Genomic DNA, 20454 nt, shown 5'->3' on the forward strand with positions numbered 1-20454 from the left:
ATCAGTGTTGTTGACTGAACGAATGGATGCATAAAAAAATGGAATATGTTCACATCACGCCAGGTTCCCTCTTGATCCTGGGACAGGAGGAGGCCTTTACTGATTTGCACTTTTCTGTATTTCCTAAAATCAAAAAGATGAGCATACCCCTCTCATAACCAGAAGAGATTTGTCTGTTTCTGTTTAACTTTTCTTTAAAAAGGCCAATACAGCCATACAGACGGGCAATGAGGAGCTAGCTCTCACGCCCCCAGACCCCAGGCAAGGTTGTGCTCCATTTGCTACCCCCTAAGGTAGCCTCTGACATTCAGAACTACCCAATGCACATGGGCAAGCCCAAGAACCCAGGGACAGTAAAGCCCAGGGCAGTCCTAGAAAGCTAGACCATGCACATAACTTCTCTGTTCACTGACAACGAGGCAGCTTTAAGAAGCAAGTCAATAAAGAACTCCATTAATGACACACTGAACACACAGAAATCACGTCAGTTACCGTAGATACACAAGCATGGGCAGGCGGGGATCTGGCGACCTCCGGAACCAGTTCCTAAAGAAAAGCCTCCCGTTAGCTAAATGAGGGCTACCTAAGATCACACTTGCAAAACACCCAGCACAGGCCAGGCCTGGGGCAGGCGGACAAAGGTTGAAGGCCACCACTCTTACTTTTATTGGTTAAAGTGGGAAAAGATGAACTAATCCTTGCTTTATTAAACAGCCAACACTCCAGTTGAGGCCCTGACTTCAAAGCACTGTTATTCGTTTCTGAGGCAAGGGACAGGAAGCTACCTGTGAAGCCTGCCTCCCCACAGCCTGCCTTGATCTCACCCTCCGCTGGTAGGCATCCTGCTGCTTCTAGTCTGTGAGCAGAGACAATTAGGGAAAAGACGTTTTAGCACAGAAAAAGTCTAAGGAGACAACCAGAGAATCTCATTTATATTTGCAGACTCGGGAAGAAGAGAAAAGAACATTTTATAAAAGCGGGATCTCTTTGCAAAAATACGTCCAATAGGAACCGGGAACATCTCCATAGAGTTAGGGAACGCCTTTATGTCAATTCGAGTGTTCCTTTAAGAAGGATCTGTAAGTAAACGTTAGTAAGTGAAAATTTTATGAATAACAATATTTACTGAGCACTTAACTATATCTCAGGACCTAAATAACCATAAAGTAAATTACAGAAAAGATAATCACCAGGGAGGGGGGCAAATGAGGCTCAAAAACTGGAAGGAGCCCAGGGGCAGAGCAGTGGGAGGGTCAAATCCCACCACAGAGCCACCGGGCAGCAGTCTCCACTGCTTCTGAAGAGCAGGCCCTGCACCACCTCCGAAGGTGCGTCCGCCTTACCCTTGCTTCTTTCATCCCTGACTCTAGGTTCAGAACAATGGGCGGCTGACATGGTGGAAGAATGAAGATTTACTGCGCAGAAACCAGTGTTATCTTCGCCTGTCATTATAAAACAACAATGACCATCATCTCAACACAAAGGCTGCAATTTCTTTTGGCAAGATCCTAACCAAATAACGTGGAATGACAAAGCCACAACAGTCAAGGAGGCTTGCGACGTATTTTAATGTCTTAGGATTAACATGACAACATCAGTAGTCAACAGCAGTTCCCTTTTTATAGGAAGTAGGATTTGATTTATATAAAGCAAAAAGAATAAGCTGTCATACAGACAAATGAAAACATGTTGAGGCTAAGGGCAATGCAAAAGTCAGCAAGGTCAACAAAAGCCCCTTAGCTCCACTTTAGGGTGCAGGTCATTAGCTGGGAGAATATTAATTTTCTATTCATATTTTGATTTCTTTCCTGGTAAAACATAAAATAAAACAATTTTTGACATATAATCTTCTTGCTCAATCAAATGTTGAGTCTCATATCAACATGAATGGAATATTTAACAAATTGTGGGGATTCCAAAAACTAAAAAGAGGAGGTTCTAATTAAGTTTCATCTATGCTTAATGCAAATACTCTTTTAAGGCAGGCCTACTGAATTAAGTGAGAGACACATTCTTTCATGCACCTTTAAAGGCAACAGAAAGGGAGCATCCAGGTTAGTTATGTGCAAGTGGTTATTCTATAATCACCTGTTGCTTTTATACATTAGATTTAACCCATACAGGTGAATATATGTAATTCATAAACCTCCTGAGAAAATTGTAGACAAGAAAAAACAATGCCTTCCCTGAAGTGATTATAAAAGGTACTCACACGAACTGCTACAGAAACGACTATTACCCACATATTAAAAACTTAATTCACCCAGCCAAATTTACACTCTCAGACATAAGTCCATTTTCTGGTTATGAAAATGGACTCAGTATCTCATTGTTATGAATTGTGTTTGAGAAACAAAAGGTTTGCATTACCCATTTTAAACAAATGTTCAAATTAACAAGTTTTCTACAACTATATGGCAAAATGTTCTATTGCCCAGAGATACAACAAAATGAATCATTAAGAAAGTATCTGCAGATTACGCAGTTTCTATAAATTGCTCCTCCGAACCTGCTGTTTCTAGTTTTAATTCAATCGTCTAATTTTATTAATATATATGCCATCTTAAAAATGCTGACTCACACGTAAAAAAATCTTCCCAGCACATCATCATCAAGTGAGCAAAGAGGAAAAATGCTCGGGGAGATTAAATCTAATCTGGCTGGGTAGAAACTTCTCAAGTTTTTAACCTTATACTGCCTGTTTCCTTGCTTTCCAAATAACAATGCTGCAGTAAAAACGGCAGGACTTGGCAACTGACAGGACATGACAGACACGAGAGGCATTGGAGACGACCTGGAGGTATCTCAGCTGGGTAAGCAGAGGGACCTAAGAGGAAGAGAAGTTTAGAGCAACCTAGAGATGGCCAGTTCCAGCTGGGCCAGGAGGGAGGGAGACACCCATAAACGGGTGGACAACAGCCAACCGGGAGTATGGTTCAGACACAAAGAGAGGTTTGTAGACAACAGAGAGAACTGGAAATCACAGGCATGCCTGATACCAACATCCAGGTCCAAAATATTTTATAAAATGTCATCTCATTTCAAAACACATCAAAAATAAAGTAGAAAGGTAAGCTTATGTATTTCAATCATTTATCAACATTTCGAATTAAAATACGAACTCTCCTAACACATGATCAATGAGACACTGATTACCATCTGTCTCTCGCTTTTCTGAATATGAATCATGACATCAGGAAGCTCCCTGAAATTATATGCTGTTGATGACGACGACAGCGATGGTGGCAATGAAATCTCAGGGCGCTTACTGCACGTCGGGCGTATTATCCCCCCATGTAACTTCCCTATTAAAATATAAAGTGGAGGCCCCGTTTTCAGGACGATCAGAAAGACATATGTGTGAACCAGTTTTAACTTTAACCTCAAATCCATTTGTTAAAACTCCAACAGTGCTCTTGGTTCATATCAATCTTGTGGTGACAAAACTGTAAACACTGGAGTTTTGCCAGATTCTTCTTATTTTGCTTTCTCCGGGCAATCTCAGTGACAGGACTACTTCCTTTTATATTCACTATCACCCCGGTTCACCCAGATAGGCTTGGCACCATCTCCTCTTCCAATACTATAAATTTCACCACTGATCAAAACTGTCTATTCAGCCTGACTAACATGGCTCAGTGGTTGAGCATCGACCTAGGATCCAGGAGATCAGGGTTCGATTCCCGGTCAGGGCACATGCCCGGGTTGCAGGCTCGATCCCCGGTGGGGGACGTGCAGGAGCAGCCGACCAATGACTCTCATCCTCGAAGTTTCTATCTCACTCTCTCCCTCTCCCTTCCTCTCTCTGAAATCAATAAAGATATATTAAAACAAAAAAACAAAAAAAAACACAAAAACTGTTTATTCAACAACAAAAACCAGAGGAGACCTTCCTTCTACAAATGCTAAGAAAGGGAATTACTCGTTCATTCACCAAATGAGGCACCTGGATTCGTCCTTTCAATTCCCTTTGAACTCTGAGCAGTACCGCAGAGAGGCCCTCCTGAGGCTGCACCATCTAAAGATTGTCACAGGGAGGTGACGCACAGCCACGTCCCTCTCAAACCTTTCATCCAGTTTGATTTTCTTAAAAACTGTTCCTCAAAAATTAAAATGGCTTTTTCAAAAGTTAATTTTCATTTTTTAATTTTACTTTTCATTTTTTTAAACTGGCTTCACTGTCTCTCTTCCTCTCCCTCCCCCTGGCCCCAGCACGCAAAGGCCACCTTGCTAATTTCCGCAAAGCAAAGATTCTGTCTTACAAACACAGTACACACTCCTCAACCACAAAAAGTGGCTAAATAAATGCTTATAACACAAATCCAGGACTAAGAAGCCAATTAGTTCAGTAAGTCCAAATACCCATGACAGTCTGAAAGCGAAGTCTCCCGGCAGTGCTTGACGGGGGGGATCAGTTGGCTCCCCGAATTCCCTAAGGAAGGGCCTTGGACCTGGGACACTAGGGTGTCAGCACATTTAAGGAAATAAGGGAGAAAGTGAAGCCCAAAGACCAATGTGAACTTTGCATTTCTTTGCTCTCATTACCCAGTCCCCAAAGCACAGGAGTATAAAACAAAATGATCCTTTCACGCAAAAAGGCTCCAACACTACCCTCCACTGAGTCTATTACCAGAGTTCACTGAGGAGCACTCATCCAGGTTTAGGGCTAATTTCCTGGGGTAGGGTCACCTTAAAGAACAATTTTGATAGTTTTGAAAATGAAAGCAATTTTCATTTCTTAACATACTGGTTGCTCTTACCTAAAACTAATACCAAATAATATGAAATGTAAACTGTAACTGAAAAATAAAATATATATGTATCTCAGTTGCTCTCAATTTCTACATTCAGCATCTGAAAACTACAAATTAATTTCTTTCTAGAGTGTAAGTTCTACGGAGAAAGAAGGGTCGTTACCCTCCCACAGCTGTACCCATGGTGCCTGACGCATGGTTGACAGTAGCTGACAGAACAGAAGGATCTGGTACATAAGCATCTGAAGGAACTTTGAAAGGGAGAGAAAACTACTACTATCAGCTGAAGCACCTCACTGCTTTTTAAAGAGCATAGAAAATTGTAAGACTGAGCCCAGCAGGCGAGGCTCAGCGGCTGAGCATCGACCTAGGATCCAGGAGATTGAGATTCGATTCCTGGTCAGGGCCCAGGCCCGGGTTGCGGGCTCCATCCCCAGTGGGGGGCGTGCAGGAGGCAGCCGATCAATGGCTCTCTCATCATTGATGTTTCTCTCTCTCCCCCTCTCCCTTCCTCTCTCTGAAATCTTTTCAATAAAGATATATTTAAAAAAAAGAAAGAAAATTGGAAATTAGGAAGCCTGCCTCTACCTTATACTCTCAACGTGTCTGTGCTGCTCGGGCGAGGTCAGTCAGCAGATGCTCTAGCCTTCGCCTTGCCTGGGAAGCACCTGTTCTCCGGGTGCTTCTGGAGAATGCGGGGTGTCCGCGCCCAGCTGACCGAAACGGGAGCCCCAGCCACAGGTCTGACAAGCACATGGCATGCGGCTGGTGTGAAAGATGGGCCGGAAGTATAAAATATAAACAGCATTCGAGAAGATAAGGACCGGAAAGAACGTAAAATAACCCACTGATAAATTATTTTATATTAACTACATATTGAAATCATATTTTGAATATATTGGTGTAAACAAAATACATTATTAAAATGAATTTCATTCGTTTCTCTTTAGTTTTCTTAAGGTGACTGAGGAACTGTGAAAATGTTTATGTGGCCCATATTGCATCTCTACTACAGTCCTGCTCCAGGTCAACAACAGGAGAGTCTGGATGCCACCCGGAGGAAAGTCCACAAAGAAACAGGCAGCAGAAGGGGCTGGCTGCTGTGCTCAGTGGTGAGAGTCCACCCATGAACCAGGAGGTCACTGGTTCGATTCCCAGTCAGGGCACATGCCAGGGTTGCGGGCTCGATCCCTAGGAGGGGGCGGGCCGGAGGCAGCCAGTCGATGATGTTTCTCTCTCATCTATGTTTCTATCGCTCTAACCCTCCCTCTCCCTTCTTCTCTCTCTAAAAATCAATAGAAACATATTTTTTAAAAAAAACAAAAACAAACGAACGAACGAAACCCAGACAGCAGGGTCTGATTGCTCATTCACGGATGTTGCTCCCTCGCTGATGTTTCTACCTCTCCCCCTCTCCCTTCCTCTCTCTGAAATCAACAAAAACATATTAAAGAAAAAGAAAAGACTCACCATGGCACGGGGAGATAACCGTGTTAGCCTTGATTTGCAGGTGAGAAACTAAGGCACTGATGGTAACTGGGAGAGCAAAACGCTGAACCAACGTTGGCCTGACTTTGAAATGCATGTTCTTCCCCTTTCTCTCCTCCAGTCACTCAGAGGGAACATTCCCATGTTCTAGAGGCTTAAAAAAGGCGGCCGGCTACCTCTCCTGGCCGACCCTGCGATGGGCCTCTCTCTGACACTCCATACCCTTCAACCACATTTCTCCTAGCAACTAAACCACAGAGAAGAGTAAAGTGCCTAAAACTCAGGAAAATGACCAGACTGACACCCCACATGCTGCTCTCTTCTGGAAAAGAACAGTCTCCCTAACTGGGCTTTCTGGCCTTTGCAACTCAACGTCCTCCACTGTCCCTCACTGTAAGTATGACCCACAACAAAGCTCTGTAACGGTGGGAATGCTGCCTGTGACTTCACTAACTGGGCCAATGGCTTACTCAGTTTCTTAGCGGCCTCCAGAGCTTCGCTCGCGTTGTCCACTACAAAGAATCTCTGCACTTTCACTCCGTTGTCAGCCATCAGCTTCTTGCTCTGGTACTCCTGCAGGTTCAGCCACCGCCTGGGGGTTAACTGAACTGCCTAGAGAGATTGGGAGAGAAGTAAAAACACTTATTAATAACAAGAGAAACAATAGTCAGCCTATATGGCCAGTCTTACAAGTACCCTCAAATGGCAATCAGCAATACAGATTTTAGACAAAAGGAAAAATCTATCTAAATTCTTCATGCTTAATTGTCTGTCTAATCAAAATGTTAAGAAACTATGAAAACTCAGTAAGATCTATGTCTAGTTACCAGTAATGTACCCAGGTCGATTTCCTGGTTTTGAAACTGTAGGAAAACTGTTAGATGTCAACACTAGGGAGCTGGGTGAAGGGTACACGTACACGGGGCGCTTGCACTATTTTTACAGCTCCCTGTGAGTCTGTAAGTATTTCAAAATAAAAAGTTATTTTTTAAAATAGTAAGGACTCTATTACATAGCATATGTCTCCCCCATCCCCACCCCAAATAAATAAAGTTCACAGCATTATTTCAATACCTGTATGAACATTGTTAATCACTTTTTAACATTTTGAGGTCAACTGGGCACAAACTAATCCATTTCTTTACTGAAGTTTTTAATGGAATCTAGGTATAATCATTAGATGTTTAATGGGATTATCTCTCATACACCAAAGTTAAGTGCAGTAACCTGAGTTACCATTAATTAAACTAGTTCCTAAAAACTGCAACTCCTGTAAGAAAGCAACCTTGCTACGCATCAGTTAGGTTCTATGTTGAAAGAAAATGACATAAACAGATTCTTCAAATTTTATCCAATAAAATCAACAGCATACTCCATCAAATCCATAAGCCCAAAGTTTAAAAGAAGAAAAGAGAAACAGGAAAAAATGAATACACTTAGTTTAAGCTCATTTCTATCCATGAGTCATGATGCAAAGGACCCGCTGCTCACAGGAGGAAGGATGACAATGCCATTAATGCACAAAGAAACCAAAATATCCATCACATAACTGGGCCACAGGACTGGTGGCTGAAGACCTCCTGACGCACCTGCCTCCCTGTGGTTTCTGTCAGGGGCCTCGGTGGATATCCAAGGCAGTGCCACACAGACTATCAACTGAGGTCCACGGGGCTTCACCACATGGAACTGTGAGCTTTCAGCACCTCTAATGTGTCCTTAAAATGGCACTTTGTTCTGGAACCTCAGAGCTACCATGCACTCAAGAAGCTCTTTTGGACAAGGGCTACTGCAAAGAGGCTCCAGCACCTTGCAACTAGTTGGGTTCCACCCAAGGCTGGTGAGTGTGTCATCTTCTTTGTATCTTAACGAAGAATGTGAGGCACTTGGCATATGGGAGACACTCAAAAATACCAGCTGGATGTCCACATGAATCAACCCTGCCTTTTGCCCCTTTATTCAGATCCCTTTTCATTCCCAGAAAATGACCTTCTCTAAAAATAGAAAAGCCCTGCAGACCTGAAATAATCGTAATATAATTTACACACGCTTTTAAAAAATTCAAATTCTGACATGATTAAACCTAAAGATATCTTTATGTTCTATCCTTATTAATATTGGAAATGATGTTTTCAATACTGAAGTTGCCTGAACAATTCTTTAGATATAAATATACCCAGATAAAAATAAATTGCCAGGTAAGCAATGCTCAAATCACTGACTGGGTATTATACAACTATATATGATTTATTAATCTTACTTCTGAACTTTTAAGTCTTGATGAAACATTAATAATATAAAAAACATAAAACTTCAAAAATGAGCATATTCATTGTCTCAATATTCTTAATAGCACATCAATAACATACCAAAAAACCTCAAGTTTCAGGCATTTAGTAAAAGCTCCCTAAAGAAAGAAAAGGTTATATATTAGATATGTGCCATATTCAGGGGCCACTTTTAAAAGGCAAATGGGGAAGGATCAATAGATTAAGTCTATGTTGACATACCAATTTAAAGCTGTTAACAGAAGAAGAAGAAAAAATACAGTTGAAAAGAACATTTGAGAGAGACTAAAAACAGCCACAGCGTGGTCACAGTCGATTCCTTTTCATCAGAACACTCACTGTATTAATTTTAGATATTTTAATGCAACCTGCTGCAAACTAATTGCAATTGATCCAGACACCAGCTTCATAGACATATAATACACACTGACTGCTTCTGCGCTGACTCAGATGAAAGCCTGCTGGAAGTCAGCTGCTCTTACATTGAAAACTAACACGGTGAACGCAGCTCTAAAGCCACTGCTGACTCCGAGCTCACTCCACAAAGTGATCAATACTCACCTGTGTTTGTCAACCCTGAACTTGGAAGAACAGGGTCACTGACGGGTCTAAAACGTCATTAACTCAATTTCACGCATTAAGAAGTTGAGCTATATCTAGAGAGGAACAACTTAAGTCTACTTTTTGCATCTTCAGGAGGAAGAAAACAAGAGAGGAGACATGCTAAGCAAAGGGTGGTGTAAAGTGTGCTGGGAATGGAATGAAACGCTGCCTAATAATGGCGATCATGTCAATCATCCCTACTGCTGACTGAGCACTTACCATGCGTTAGGCACCACACTAAATACTCGTGTATCTAATAATCAAAACAACCATGAACAGTCAAGTACTACTATCTTTCTCATAGCTGTTAGTAATGCAAACCAACAACCATCCCTCACCTTCCTTCTTCCAGGCACTTCCTTGCCTTAGCTGAAGTTAGATGAGGCCTTGTAACTAGCTCTGGCTGATAAGTCCCGAGTACACATGGTGTGTGACACATCTGGGCCAACACTGAATTATCAACTCTCTCACCCACAAAGTTCTCTCTCTCGACATGAGGGATGGCAGTATTCAAGGTGGCAGCTGCTGCACCAGCCTGGGGCCAGGGTGAGGACCACACATCCCCAGTGACTCACAATGAATGTGGGGTGAAAACTAAAGCTTCGTGGACTTTCAGCCACTGAGATTCTGGGGATTGTTACTGTTTCAGAACCTAGCCTATCTACAGAACCTCTCCTGTCCTAACTATAGAACCATCCTATAAATTAGGAAACCGAGGCTGAAGGTTAAGTCACTGCCCAAGATCACAGGAGGCTGTCAAACAGCCAAGCTTCTCTGATCAACAGTATTGATCACTGTGTGACACTGCCGGTTCCCTGCATTTGGATTCTGGCCCCACAATCCCAGAGGCCCTGGTGATGAAGATACACGGGGGAGTAAGATCATGTTCCTATCCTCAAATGTCTACCCAGAACAGCGCTCTCGTGGGACGCTGGCCCAGCAAGTAAGGAAAGCTGTGACAGCCTCAGACTTCAGGAGAAAGGGAGGTGGAGATGAAGAGGGTGCTGGCCTAAGACACTAGAATGGTAGGAGTAATTTATTTCAACTCCTAGGAAGAGAGCTACCTGTTATAACCATAGGCTAATAAATATCTCCATCGCAGAAGTCAGGGACTCCATGAACTCTGGAAGGGAGCAATGGAAGGGAGTTTAAAGATCATCTGACGCAGGGCCTTTCAATTGTGGCTGCCAGCTATCTGCCGGCGCCTCCAGCTCTCCCCTCCTTTCCCATCCAGATTCCGCTAAATATAAGGCTCTGTTCAGACACTGGACAGGCTTTGCCTTCTTCTTTCTGAGTCAGGCGGAAACTCTGGCAGTAACTGCACCTCCTCTGAAGTCCCAGGTCCCGCAGACAACTTCTTCCACAATTCCAGCATGACCACCATGCCTCCTGCACCCATTGGGGCCCTGGCCCCGTCACCCCGCCTTCCACTCCTTGGGCTGGCCAAGGATCCCTCCAGGTGCCAATCTCTGGGTTGTCTCGCCAGCCCTGTTTGCCTTCCATTGGTTCTAACACCTTTATAACTGTTTGTCTTTCCTGGAAAAATCCTATTAAAAGACCTGATGCTCCACAGAGCCTGCAGGTGCCCCTCCAAGGCAGGGGAGCAGGAGGAAATGGCAGTGGTCCACTTATGAAGGGGACACTGGTGACACTAGGACCCTACTCTGTGCAGTTTCTGGGGCAGGCATGTCTCATATATTCAGATTCCAAGGTATGAAAAGACTGCTGGGGTCCAACCTCCTCAGTTTACAGTAAGGAGCCTGAGGCCTAACCTGGGGATTTAACATGCCTGGGACCCTACAGGGAGCCAATGGCCAGATGGGAACTGGGCAAGTTCCAGTTTTCACTCCCTCTTTCACACAGATTTTGGCAAAGTGACCATATCAGGAAAAGCATCATGTTCTCAAAACAGCGTGGTGGACAGGCGCCTCACTTTGGCTTCTTCGGGACTTGTACCCTGACCACCTGCTCCCCTCCCTGCCATGTCCCTGCAAGAGCCACCATTTCTAAGCTGGAAGGGGAAGGAGGAAATGTAACTTAAAGAAAAGCTGCACACAGAAATTTAAGAGCCTACGGAACAAGGGAGCAGAGGCAGAGGTAACAGGAGGAAAGTGAGCCCGGCCAGCATGGCTCAAGGGTTGAGCATCGACCTAGGATCCAGGAGATGGCGGTTCAATTCTGGGTCAGGGCACATGCCTGGGTTGCAGGCTCCATCCCCAGCAGGGGGCGTGCAGGAGGCAGCCGATCGATGACCCTCATCACTGATGTTTCTCTCTCTCCCCCCCTCCCTTCTTCTCTCTGAAATCAGTAAAACATATTAGAAAAGAAGAAGGAAAATGAAGGAAAGCACAAATGGACCCAGAGACCAGAAGACTAGGACTAAATGGGAAAAAAACTCACACCAAAAAAAAAGGCCCACAATTAGGCAGCCACACAAAACAACGACATGACTGGGAAATCATCCTTGGCCCATGGCTCCAGAGGTGTGGAGACTACTGAAATGGCATCCCAGGAGGAGAAAAATCACTAAAGGGAGCCTAGAAAGTAATGTCGTCAGCTAGGCACCCTTAAAGGGAGAGCCTGTGAGCAACATCTGCCCACGGGCTCCGGGCCCACAGGCGCCAGCACCCAAGTACTCAGCCAGAGCTCCTACAGCAGTAGGCGTCCCTCGGGAAAGCAGCACCAAGGAGCGTTAGAGCCAAAATCTCACTATAGCAATCAGGAAAACAGAAATTAAAACAGAAAGAAGAAGCCACTCTGCAGAAAGGAACAAGGTTCGATGATGTCACTGTGAAGGTACAGTGAACCATCTCTTCATACTCTATCCACGCAGATAAAACCCCCAGGCAACCACCTTCCAAAACAACCTGACAGCATTTGTGAAAACTAAACGCCCACCCATGTGTTGGGCACTGGAAAGTCTACCTCTCAGGTCTAACCCAGCAAAGCGCACACATGGTCTGGGGACACATACAGGGATCTTTTGTGCGGTGTTATACATGGTGGAGGTAAAGCTGGAAGTGACCTAAATGCCCACGGAACAAAAGATGGGCAAAATGAGCCACAGTATATCCAGACCACGTGAGGCATTTAAATATCTATGCGAACACAGCAGCACCCGGATCCAGCGCTCCCTACATCCTCAGTTCCCTTGGAACCCGCGTGCCAAAACTTGCAAGCAACCATGTGAACCTCCAGCACCCTTTTCCTGGCTGCAAGGACCTAGAAGCCACCTGTGGAGGAGGGAGTCGGCCTGAATTATTCAGTTACCACATGGAGGACCACTGCCTCGGAGCCACCCGACCCACGTTTGCATGAATGAGAAATAAGTCTCTGATGTGTTTACCACTGAGATCCTGGGAATAACCTGTAATAGCTCACTGCCCAGTCTAGCCTCACAAGTACGAACATCCTAACCCTGACTGTTCTTCAAGGCATGTTACGGAAAGAAATCAGCAATTTTCTCTCAACATATAAAATAGAGTAACATATATATTTCAGGCACACATGTCCACACACAAAGCAACATTCTGTATCTTTAAAGAGCGCTCTGTATAAGTAAATGTATGTACAAGAGAAGCCCAGATGAAGCTCACCAAGCTTAATGCCAGAAATGAGGGGGGCAGACCTGGAAGACGGAGCTCAAAGGAAGATTTAACCCAATCTACAATCTTTTTTAAAAAATTTTATAGAAAAAAATCATTCATTATTTCTGGAATGAAAACCAATCTACTTAAAAACAACACTGGGCCCGGCTGGCGTGGCTCAGCGGTTGAGCATCGACTAAGATCCAGGAGATGGTGGTTTGATTCCCGGTCAGGGCACATGCCCGGGTTGCGGGCTCGGTCCCCAGCAGGGAGCGTGCAGGAGGCGGCCCATCAAGAACTTCTCTCTTAATTGATGTTTCTCTCTCTCTCTCCCCCTCTCCCTTCTTCTCTCTGAAATCAATAAAGACATATTAAAAAAAAACACACAAAAACACTGAGAGGAAATAATCAAGCCTAGGCTTTAACCCAACTACACAGCCTTCAGTTTCTATTAATGTGTCTGAAAGTGAAGGGCTTACACCCTCACTTTATGTAGCAGGGCTCTTGAGAGGCAGCATGAAACCAAGGTGAGGGTAGAGGGGACAAACGCTTGTGTTCTCTGTCACACAGAACTACCACCTCCTATAAATTCCTGCTGTTCCATAGGAAGGGCTCTTAGGCCTCATTTTGAGCCCTCAAGAGCAATGAGACAGTGGAATACAACCAAGAAATTAGCTGCAAACTCAGAGAAAAATAAAATTCCCTCTTGTGATGGGCAAGGCAAGGAAGGCAGATGCCGAATGGGCCATGGAAGGCCAAAAGTTGGTAGATGTCTGTTATAGTTTAGTTTTTGCCAAGATCATTCTCTCTGCAAATTAACACCCATAAATCTACCTTAGTCATGTTACCTAGGAAATACTAGGCTTCAAATAAACATGTTGGTGCAGATGAAAAAAAATCTCAATATGAGTATCATAAAATAAAAGACCTGATTGCTTGAAATAGGCTCTGACGGAAAAGCCACTTCACTGATGCCCCATAAAAGAGATTAAGTAGAATCCGACTTTTAAGAGGAAAAAAACAATAATGAAGATAATAATAAAAAAAATAGTATTTTTCTGTTTGGTCCTTAATGTGATAATGCCAGCACAGCAACTCCTTCAGAAAGAAAACATACTTCTAAAGAAAGAAATACAGAAAAGCAACATAGTGTGTGATCAGGAGCCTAAGCTCAGGAAAGGGAAAACTGCTAATGTGCGACACGGAAGAAAGAGCGGGAGCCAGGGACTGACACTTACATTTTACTCTGTTCAGGCTGAGTGTGCAGAGGCCTTCTTGGGAGTCACCTTTGAAAATACAGCATTAGCATCCCTTTTGTCTGAAACCAGAACGCTCCTGACCCCTCTCCATTTAGGTTATCCCTGTAACCATGCAGAAGCTTCATGTCTTCACTACGGTCTTTCCTCTTTCCTTTGGATCCAACTGGCCTCACCCAGCACCTGACCCACCCGCCTCCTCCTCTCTCGCACGTCCGCTCCCTCATCATCAAGCCCTCAGGACAGTGAGGTTCTGATCAGCATCAAATAATCTTAGGAACAAAGCCTCAGGGCTGCTGACTTCAGAGACAGAGTTTTGGTCAAACTATAGAAAGCATCTAGGCCTCAGTTGTGTCTCAGCTCCACAATGACCCCACCAACCACATTCTTGCAAAACCAGATAAAGTGACAATGTGGCTGACATCAGGACCAGATGCAGTGATCAACTCCCCCCTACCCTAGATAGCCCAATCCCTAGAAGCCCTCAGAGAGCCAGGTCTTTGAGCATTAGCTCCCCTGCGACTCCAGGGATAGACCACTTCCTAAAAACAAACCCTTACTTTCTTTGCTGCAAACTCCTGTTTGTGTCTCAGTGGGTTTGATGTGCATGGGCAAAAGGATCCCTTTAGTCTGGTGACATCCCACTTTTGCACTGTACGGAAATTAATTAACCAGTTAACTAGTGCACTACGACTGAGTTCTTACACTGTAGCTGTTGCACAGGAAGGCTGTCCGCACTGTGATGAGAAGAGGCAGCTGAAATGAGTTTCCTCATTTACAAAACCTAGGAAACTAACAGGCCCAGCTTCATAGTTGTTCTGAGAATTACATAAGCTAATATTATAAAATCGAAACAGGGCCTGGCATATCGTAAGTACTCAAACAAACGTCAGCTATTATTATTTAATGCAGAAATACAAAGGGGGAGAAAGTGTGTAACAGGAGACACTGGGCAATCACTAGAATAAAACCAGTGGATGGTCATCACATAAATGACAAAGACGTGCCACGCTGTCCTGCTGTCATTTTAAATGCATTGGGGGGGTATTTTTAAATTCTAACAGTGGAATCTCTATACTTAAATTGCTCAGAAAAAGAGACAGAACAGTAATTTACAATAGGAAGGGCCAGACAAACCTCACATTCGGTAAGCAACTGAAAATGTGCTAAGTAAATTCACTTTACATCACACTTGAGCCCTGAAATCTCATCTCACTGATGAGAAAATTGAAAGGTAGGAGAGGTTAAGTAACTCATCTAAGGCCACTCAGCTGGTTAAGTAAGAGTCAAGATTTGAATCCAGGTCTGCCTTAAAAACCCATGAGCTTTCTATTATTCTGAATGACTGACTGATTATTTTCTGGGTCAGTCTGAATCCCATGTCAATAAAAAGAACTTGGAACCATCACCAGGCAAAAAATATACTGCCGTTCCTGATATAAAAATACCAGTTTTCCATTTAAAGGAATAGAAAGTTGTTATCAGTGGGGTGCTCTCTACATCCCCACCTGTTGCCGATGGAAATGGACTTCTTGGGGTGCGGCAGGAATTAGAATTTCCTGAGGCACCCACAGGAGGACAAGGTATCGAGGAAAGTTTTATTTCTGTGGAATTATGCCCCTGGGTTTCCGAGGTCCTATCTCCCTCCATCCCATCATGGAAAAAGTCCCATTTCATCTTGATCAGAGCTAGGATTAAAGCCAGTGTCCAGAGTTTCCATTCCAGGTTAAATCACAGTCTAGTTCAGCATTTGGCTAACTCAGCTTGTGTTCCTAGCTACAGTCCATCACATGTGGGGGCCACATGGCAGGTCATGGAACAAACAAGAAACAGGAGCACAAGCAGCGAGAGAGAGAGTTCTTTGTCTGCAGAATGTGTATGCCCAAATTTTCACGGACTTGCATTAGGGTTCACCCCCGCTAGCCAATGATCTTCGTTCCCAGGTTAGACTGACAGGCAAGCACCTTTCCTACATCACACCATCACCCCGACTGCACGTGCATGTGTCCATTTCCCTTCCCCCAGTGATCTGCAGGGAATGGACAGGTGTTTCCCTGGGGAGTGTGAAACTGCAGCTTCCTGGTGAAGGTGCCCAATGACCATGTTTATGACATCTGGTCTCCCCTTTGCTTCTTTCCTATTATTAATATCAGCTAGCTAGTTACAACAGTAACAAAGTGACTGACAAACTGGGAGCACTAATAAAGATGGCAAGGTGCCTGAAAAAAGAGTGTGGATGGGATGTGGAACTTAATCAGAGTAGATGGCTAGAAATGTATACTTTAAAGTTTCCTCATCAAGAGAAACAAGGCCTGAATTCTTCTTTACAAGAAATCAGACTAGGACTAGGAGCCTGAGGCCGTTTTTGTTCCACTTACAAGGAAGGCATCTCTGACAGAACCACACCTCTCTGTCTAAAAACTGGAAAGGGGGTCAGCATCTGTGAAAATGATAAAATAATCTGTCTTACCAGGAAAGAACTGAAAGTTGAGTTTTCAGACTATTCAGAAATTGGATCACCGAAGTTTCCTATTTTAGAATTAATTCTTCTGGGGGCATGTGGGGTCCAGAACGAGTGATATGCAGAAAGGCCATTTTAGCTTCAGGCTCAAAAGAAACTTCTGTCCCCCTCCCCAGCCCCCCCTTAACTACCTAGAAGATTTTGAACTAGAGGCCTTGCTCATAAGACATTATCAGAGACAACTTACTTTGACCCGTCAACAGGGCAAAGTACTAATTACTGACTGCCTGCTCTTAATCATCCTGTAGAGACCTTCTGAAGCCCCCAAGGAACCAGCCTCACCCCAGCTCAGATGTCTTATACACCTCAACCCCCCTTTCTATCTCTGAACCTCTCCCGCATGTGGGGTTCCCACATGCACGAGATCAAATTTTATTTTCTCGTGTCGATCTGCCTCTTGTTGATTTGCTTATCCAGCCAGCGAATTTTCCCCTTCCCCACAAGTATCTTGACAAAGTCTTACATTTCTTAACCAAACTGAACACTAGCAAACATGCATGAGTGCCATGAAGTTACAGAAACTGTGCTCCACACTGGATGAGCAATGCCTCATTTAATTCTCACCACAACCCAGCGAGGAAGAAACTGGACGAGGTCCACTGTACAGATAAGCAAATTAAGGCTCAGAGAAGCTAAGTGCCCGCTGAAAGTCACAGAGCTGGTCAAGGGCACATTTCAAACTGAGGCACGTCTGACTCCAGAGTCTGTGCTCTGCGATGGGACAGTAACGGCGATGGCGTCCCAGCCCCCTGAGCAGCGAGGTGACGGGAGGAGCAGCAGGAGGCAGTGTACAGATTCCTCTGCAGGAACGTACAGAGCTGCACTGAGAAAGGTTTGGGGGAAAACGGGAAGCTCTGAGTGAGAGATTCCTGGATGGGTCTCACTAAGTCAAAAGAATTAAGATTCTCACAGATACTGTCTGGTTCTTTTTATCCCAGGTTCAGCAGAAAAGCAGCCTATTTTTTAAGCAGCCAGGAGAGGTAAAACTCTTTGTAGTCAGGACAAATGCCCAGAAGAGAGTTCACTCCGTAAGTCCAGACATCTCCGCCAACAGCAACAAAGAAAGGCAGGGGAAAACTACCACCTTTATAAACATTAGCACATTAATACAACAGCAGAACTAAATGTATAAAAGGCACGGAATATACCAAGCAGCACTGTTTCAAAATTCCTCCCTGTCCCCTAGTGGAGAGCGTGCCAGCTCAATTATGTTACGGGAAAGTCACCCTAATTTTATATAGTGAACAGAAGTGGGCAAGATTTATTGGCACATAGCAGAAAAAGAAATCAAGGTGGCATAAACGTATACTTGCGTTGAACTCCTACCAAGGCCACTGGCAGAACCTGTACATTGTTCATTTGTTTAACAAGTTTTCCCCTGGGCATTTACGAAATGGTGGCCACTGTGCTGGCTGGCATCCCAGGTCTACAGGTCAGCAGCACAGGCGAGCTGCTTTCAAAGGGCTGATGTCCTAGGAGGGGAAGCAGGGGAGAAGGACCTGAGCACACAAATGCAGGATGTAATACCCACTGAGAGGTCCTAAATAAAATAAAATACATGTGACAGATTATGGAGGACAATGGAGGCTGAGCAGTGACCTCCAAGGAGGTGACGTCTGTGCGGAGCCCCGAAGACAGGAAAGAGGTACGTGTGAAGGAAGCGAGGGAGGAGAGGGTTGGCATGAGCAGGAACTGAGCAGGAGGCGGACCGCGCAGGGGCTGTGGGCTGCTGGTGAGTTTAGTGTTACTCCCTCAATTGTAAGCAGGGCGGGGAGACCAAATTCACATTTTAGAAGAGTCACTCTGTCTTCGGTTTAGACAATGAAACCAGTTACCAGAGAGAGGCATTAAACCAGGCCAGCGTCAGCAACCTTTTCCTAGAAAAAGCCAAACTAAATATTTTAGGCTTTGGGGCGAGATAGACTCTGTTGCAACTATTCAACTCTGCCCTTGTGGCATAAAACAGGCAGAGATAATATATAAAATAATAGGCATGGCATGTTCCAATAAAGTTTTATTTATAAAAACAGAATTGGGTTTGCAGAACCCTCAACAAAACAATGGAGAAGGCAGTGAAGGTAGCAACAGAAATGAAGGGATTCTGGATACACCGTGGTGGTAAAGCGAAGCCCACTCGCGGGTTATACTTGAGGTTTAAGGAAAGAGAAATCTAGTATTAGACAGACATACACATGCACACAACACACACACACAACACACACACACTCTTTACACTATTTGTATAAACTTGGTGAATTTTATGTATCATTTCTTTAGAAACAGCCTTAACCTTAGATGTTTTGCCCAAACTGGACTTAGCATGACAATTATTGAGACGCCCGCCCATCACTTCTCCTCCACATCAGAGCTGCTGGGTCTTTGATCCTAGAGCCGCCTTCATTATTTAATATTAGTCCCAGCGGCAGCAGGCAAACAGCTCTGCTGGAGCCCCGCCCTGCTGCAATGGCCCATCGGCAGCTTTGCTCCAAGGAGAAAACACAAGGCCTCCACTGATTAAAGAGACACACAAAAACTAAGGATTAATAAATTGTGGCATATCCAAAGAAACACTGTGAAGTCGTATTTCCAAAGCAAAATGTAGGGAGAAATAAGCACGTGACAGGCAAGAGGGTCACATAAGAGTCTGCACGCTTTAACAGGAAAAAAATTAAAGTATGGAGACAAATGGGGGTTCAGAGTATGTCACCCCAAAACTATGCCACTCTGGAATAAGAATGATTTTGAGCTGAAGGCAACGGAAAAGCAGCAGCCGCAGGAAAACCCTCTGCCCCTGCTCCCTCCACCAGGAAGGGCAGGGCAAGTATCGCTCAGGAGCAGATCAACACGCAGCCCAGAGACACTGCAAGAATCAAGGCACCTCACTGACCAGCCCCTCCCTGGCTGCCCACCCCTTCCGACAACTCGCCCCCCTAGCAGCTCTCATTCCTTTTACTTGTCCTACCGCCTCTTCGGAAAAGTACTGTTCTTTTGTCAGGATGCTACACTACAGAAGCCCAAACAGACAAGGTGCTGAGAGCTGTGTTCAGCACAACTATTGTGATGGCTCCGAGGTGTCCGCGTGGGCATCACATACCCTCCTTCACAGCCCGGCTCCCTTCCTCCCGCCACCGCCTTCAAGGTCCCTTCCAATACACTCAGTGAGAAGCTTGCGAGGGGCAGACTTTATTTCAGTCAACCCACCCACGCTCCTTCTAACAGTCTAGGAGCATCTGATGGTTTCGGACACACTGGAGTTGAATGGGATGTGCCTGATAGAAATAGACTCCTCATCACTTCCTTTCAGAGGCAGTTTTGAGCCCAGCCAACTCAGTCTCCCAAGCTCGCATGCCAACGGGGCATGCTCGGGAAGCGACTCGGGGCAGCGAATGAACGCCCTTCACTGGGGAAACCCCCAGACCCCAGCTTTGACACTTTGAAGGGTTGCTGTACAGAATGATCACTGGTGTCTGTAAGGTTCCGCGTCCACTCTTTGTGTTTAGAAAGGGACTTTATTCCTCTTAATAAGTCAAGTATTACTATGACGGAAAACTAATTCTTAGAATGTTCTATTAGGAAAGATTTAAGCCTGGCTGGCATGGCTCAGCAGTTGAGCAACCAACCTCCAGGTGATCGAGGCTGGATTCCCGGTCAGGGCACAGGCCCGGGTTGCGGGCTGGATCCCCAGTAGGCACCCAATCAATGACGTCCTTGATGTTTCTATCTCTCTCTCCCTCTCCCTCTCTCTGAAGTCAATTAAGACATATTTTTTAAAAAGATTTTTAAAAAGATAACATTATAGAAAGTGTCCCTTTTTCCATGTTTCCATTGTTAGAATCACCATTTATAGGAGAAATTACAATCAAGTATTAAATCCCATTGCCCTCCCCAATACAAAATGTCCTAGTTATGGGAGAAAAGCACATGCCAAGTCTTTCCATTCACATCAGTCATCTCTGTTCT

General features: G+C 44.6%; 1 protein-coding gene across 1 annotated transcript in view; it reads right to left on the reverse strand.

Moving 5' to 3' along the window:
• The window catches only part of SUCLG2 (succinate-CoA ligase GDP-forming subunit beta), a 235023-nt gene that overhangs the window by 173370 nt on the left and 41199 nt on the right, over positions 1-20454 (reverse strand). The window contains exon 2 of the mRNA XM_087824543.1: positions 6713-6854. Within this exon, the coding sequence (XP_087680669.1) occupies positions 6713-6854 (142 nt within the window). The remainder of the gene's footprint in view (positions 1-6712; positions 6855-20454) is intronic.

The sequence above is a fragment of the Miniopterus natalensis genome, chromosome 15 (genome assembly GCF_054644295.1).
Source record: "Miniopterus natalensis isolate mMinNat1 chromosome 15, mMinNat1.hap1, whole genome shotgun sequence".
Classification (NCBI taxonomy): Eukaryota; Metazoa; Chordata; class Mammalia; order Chiroptera; family Miniopteridae; genus Miniopterus; species Miniopterus natalensis.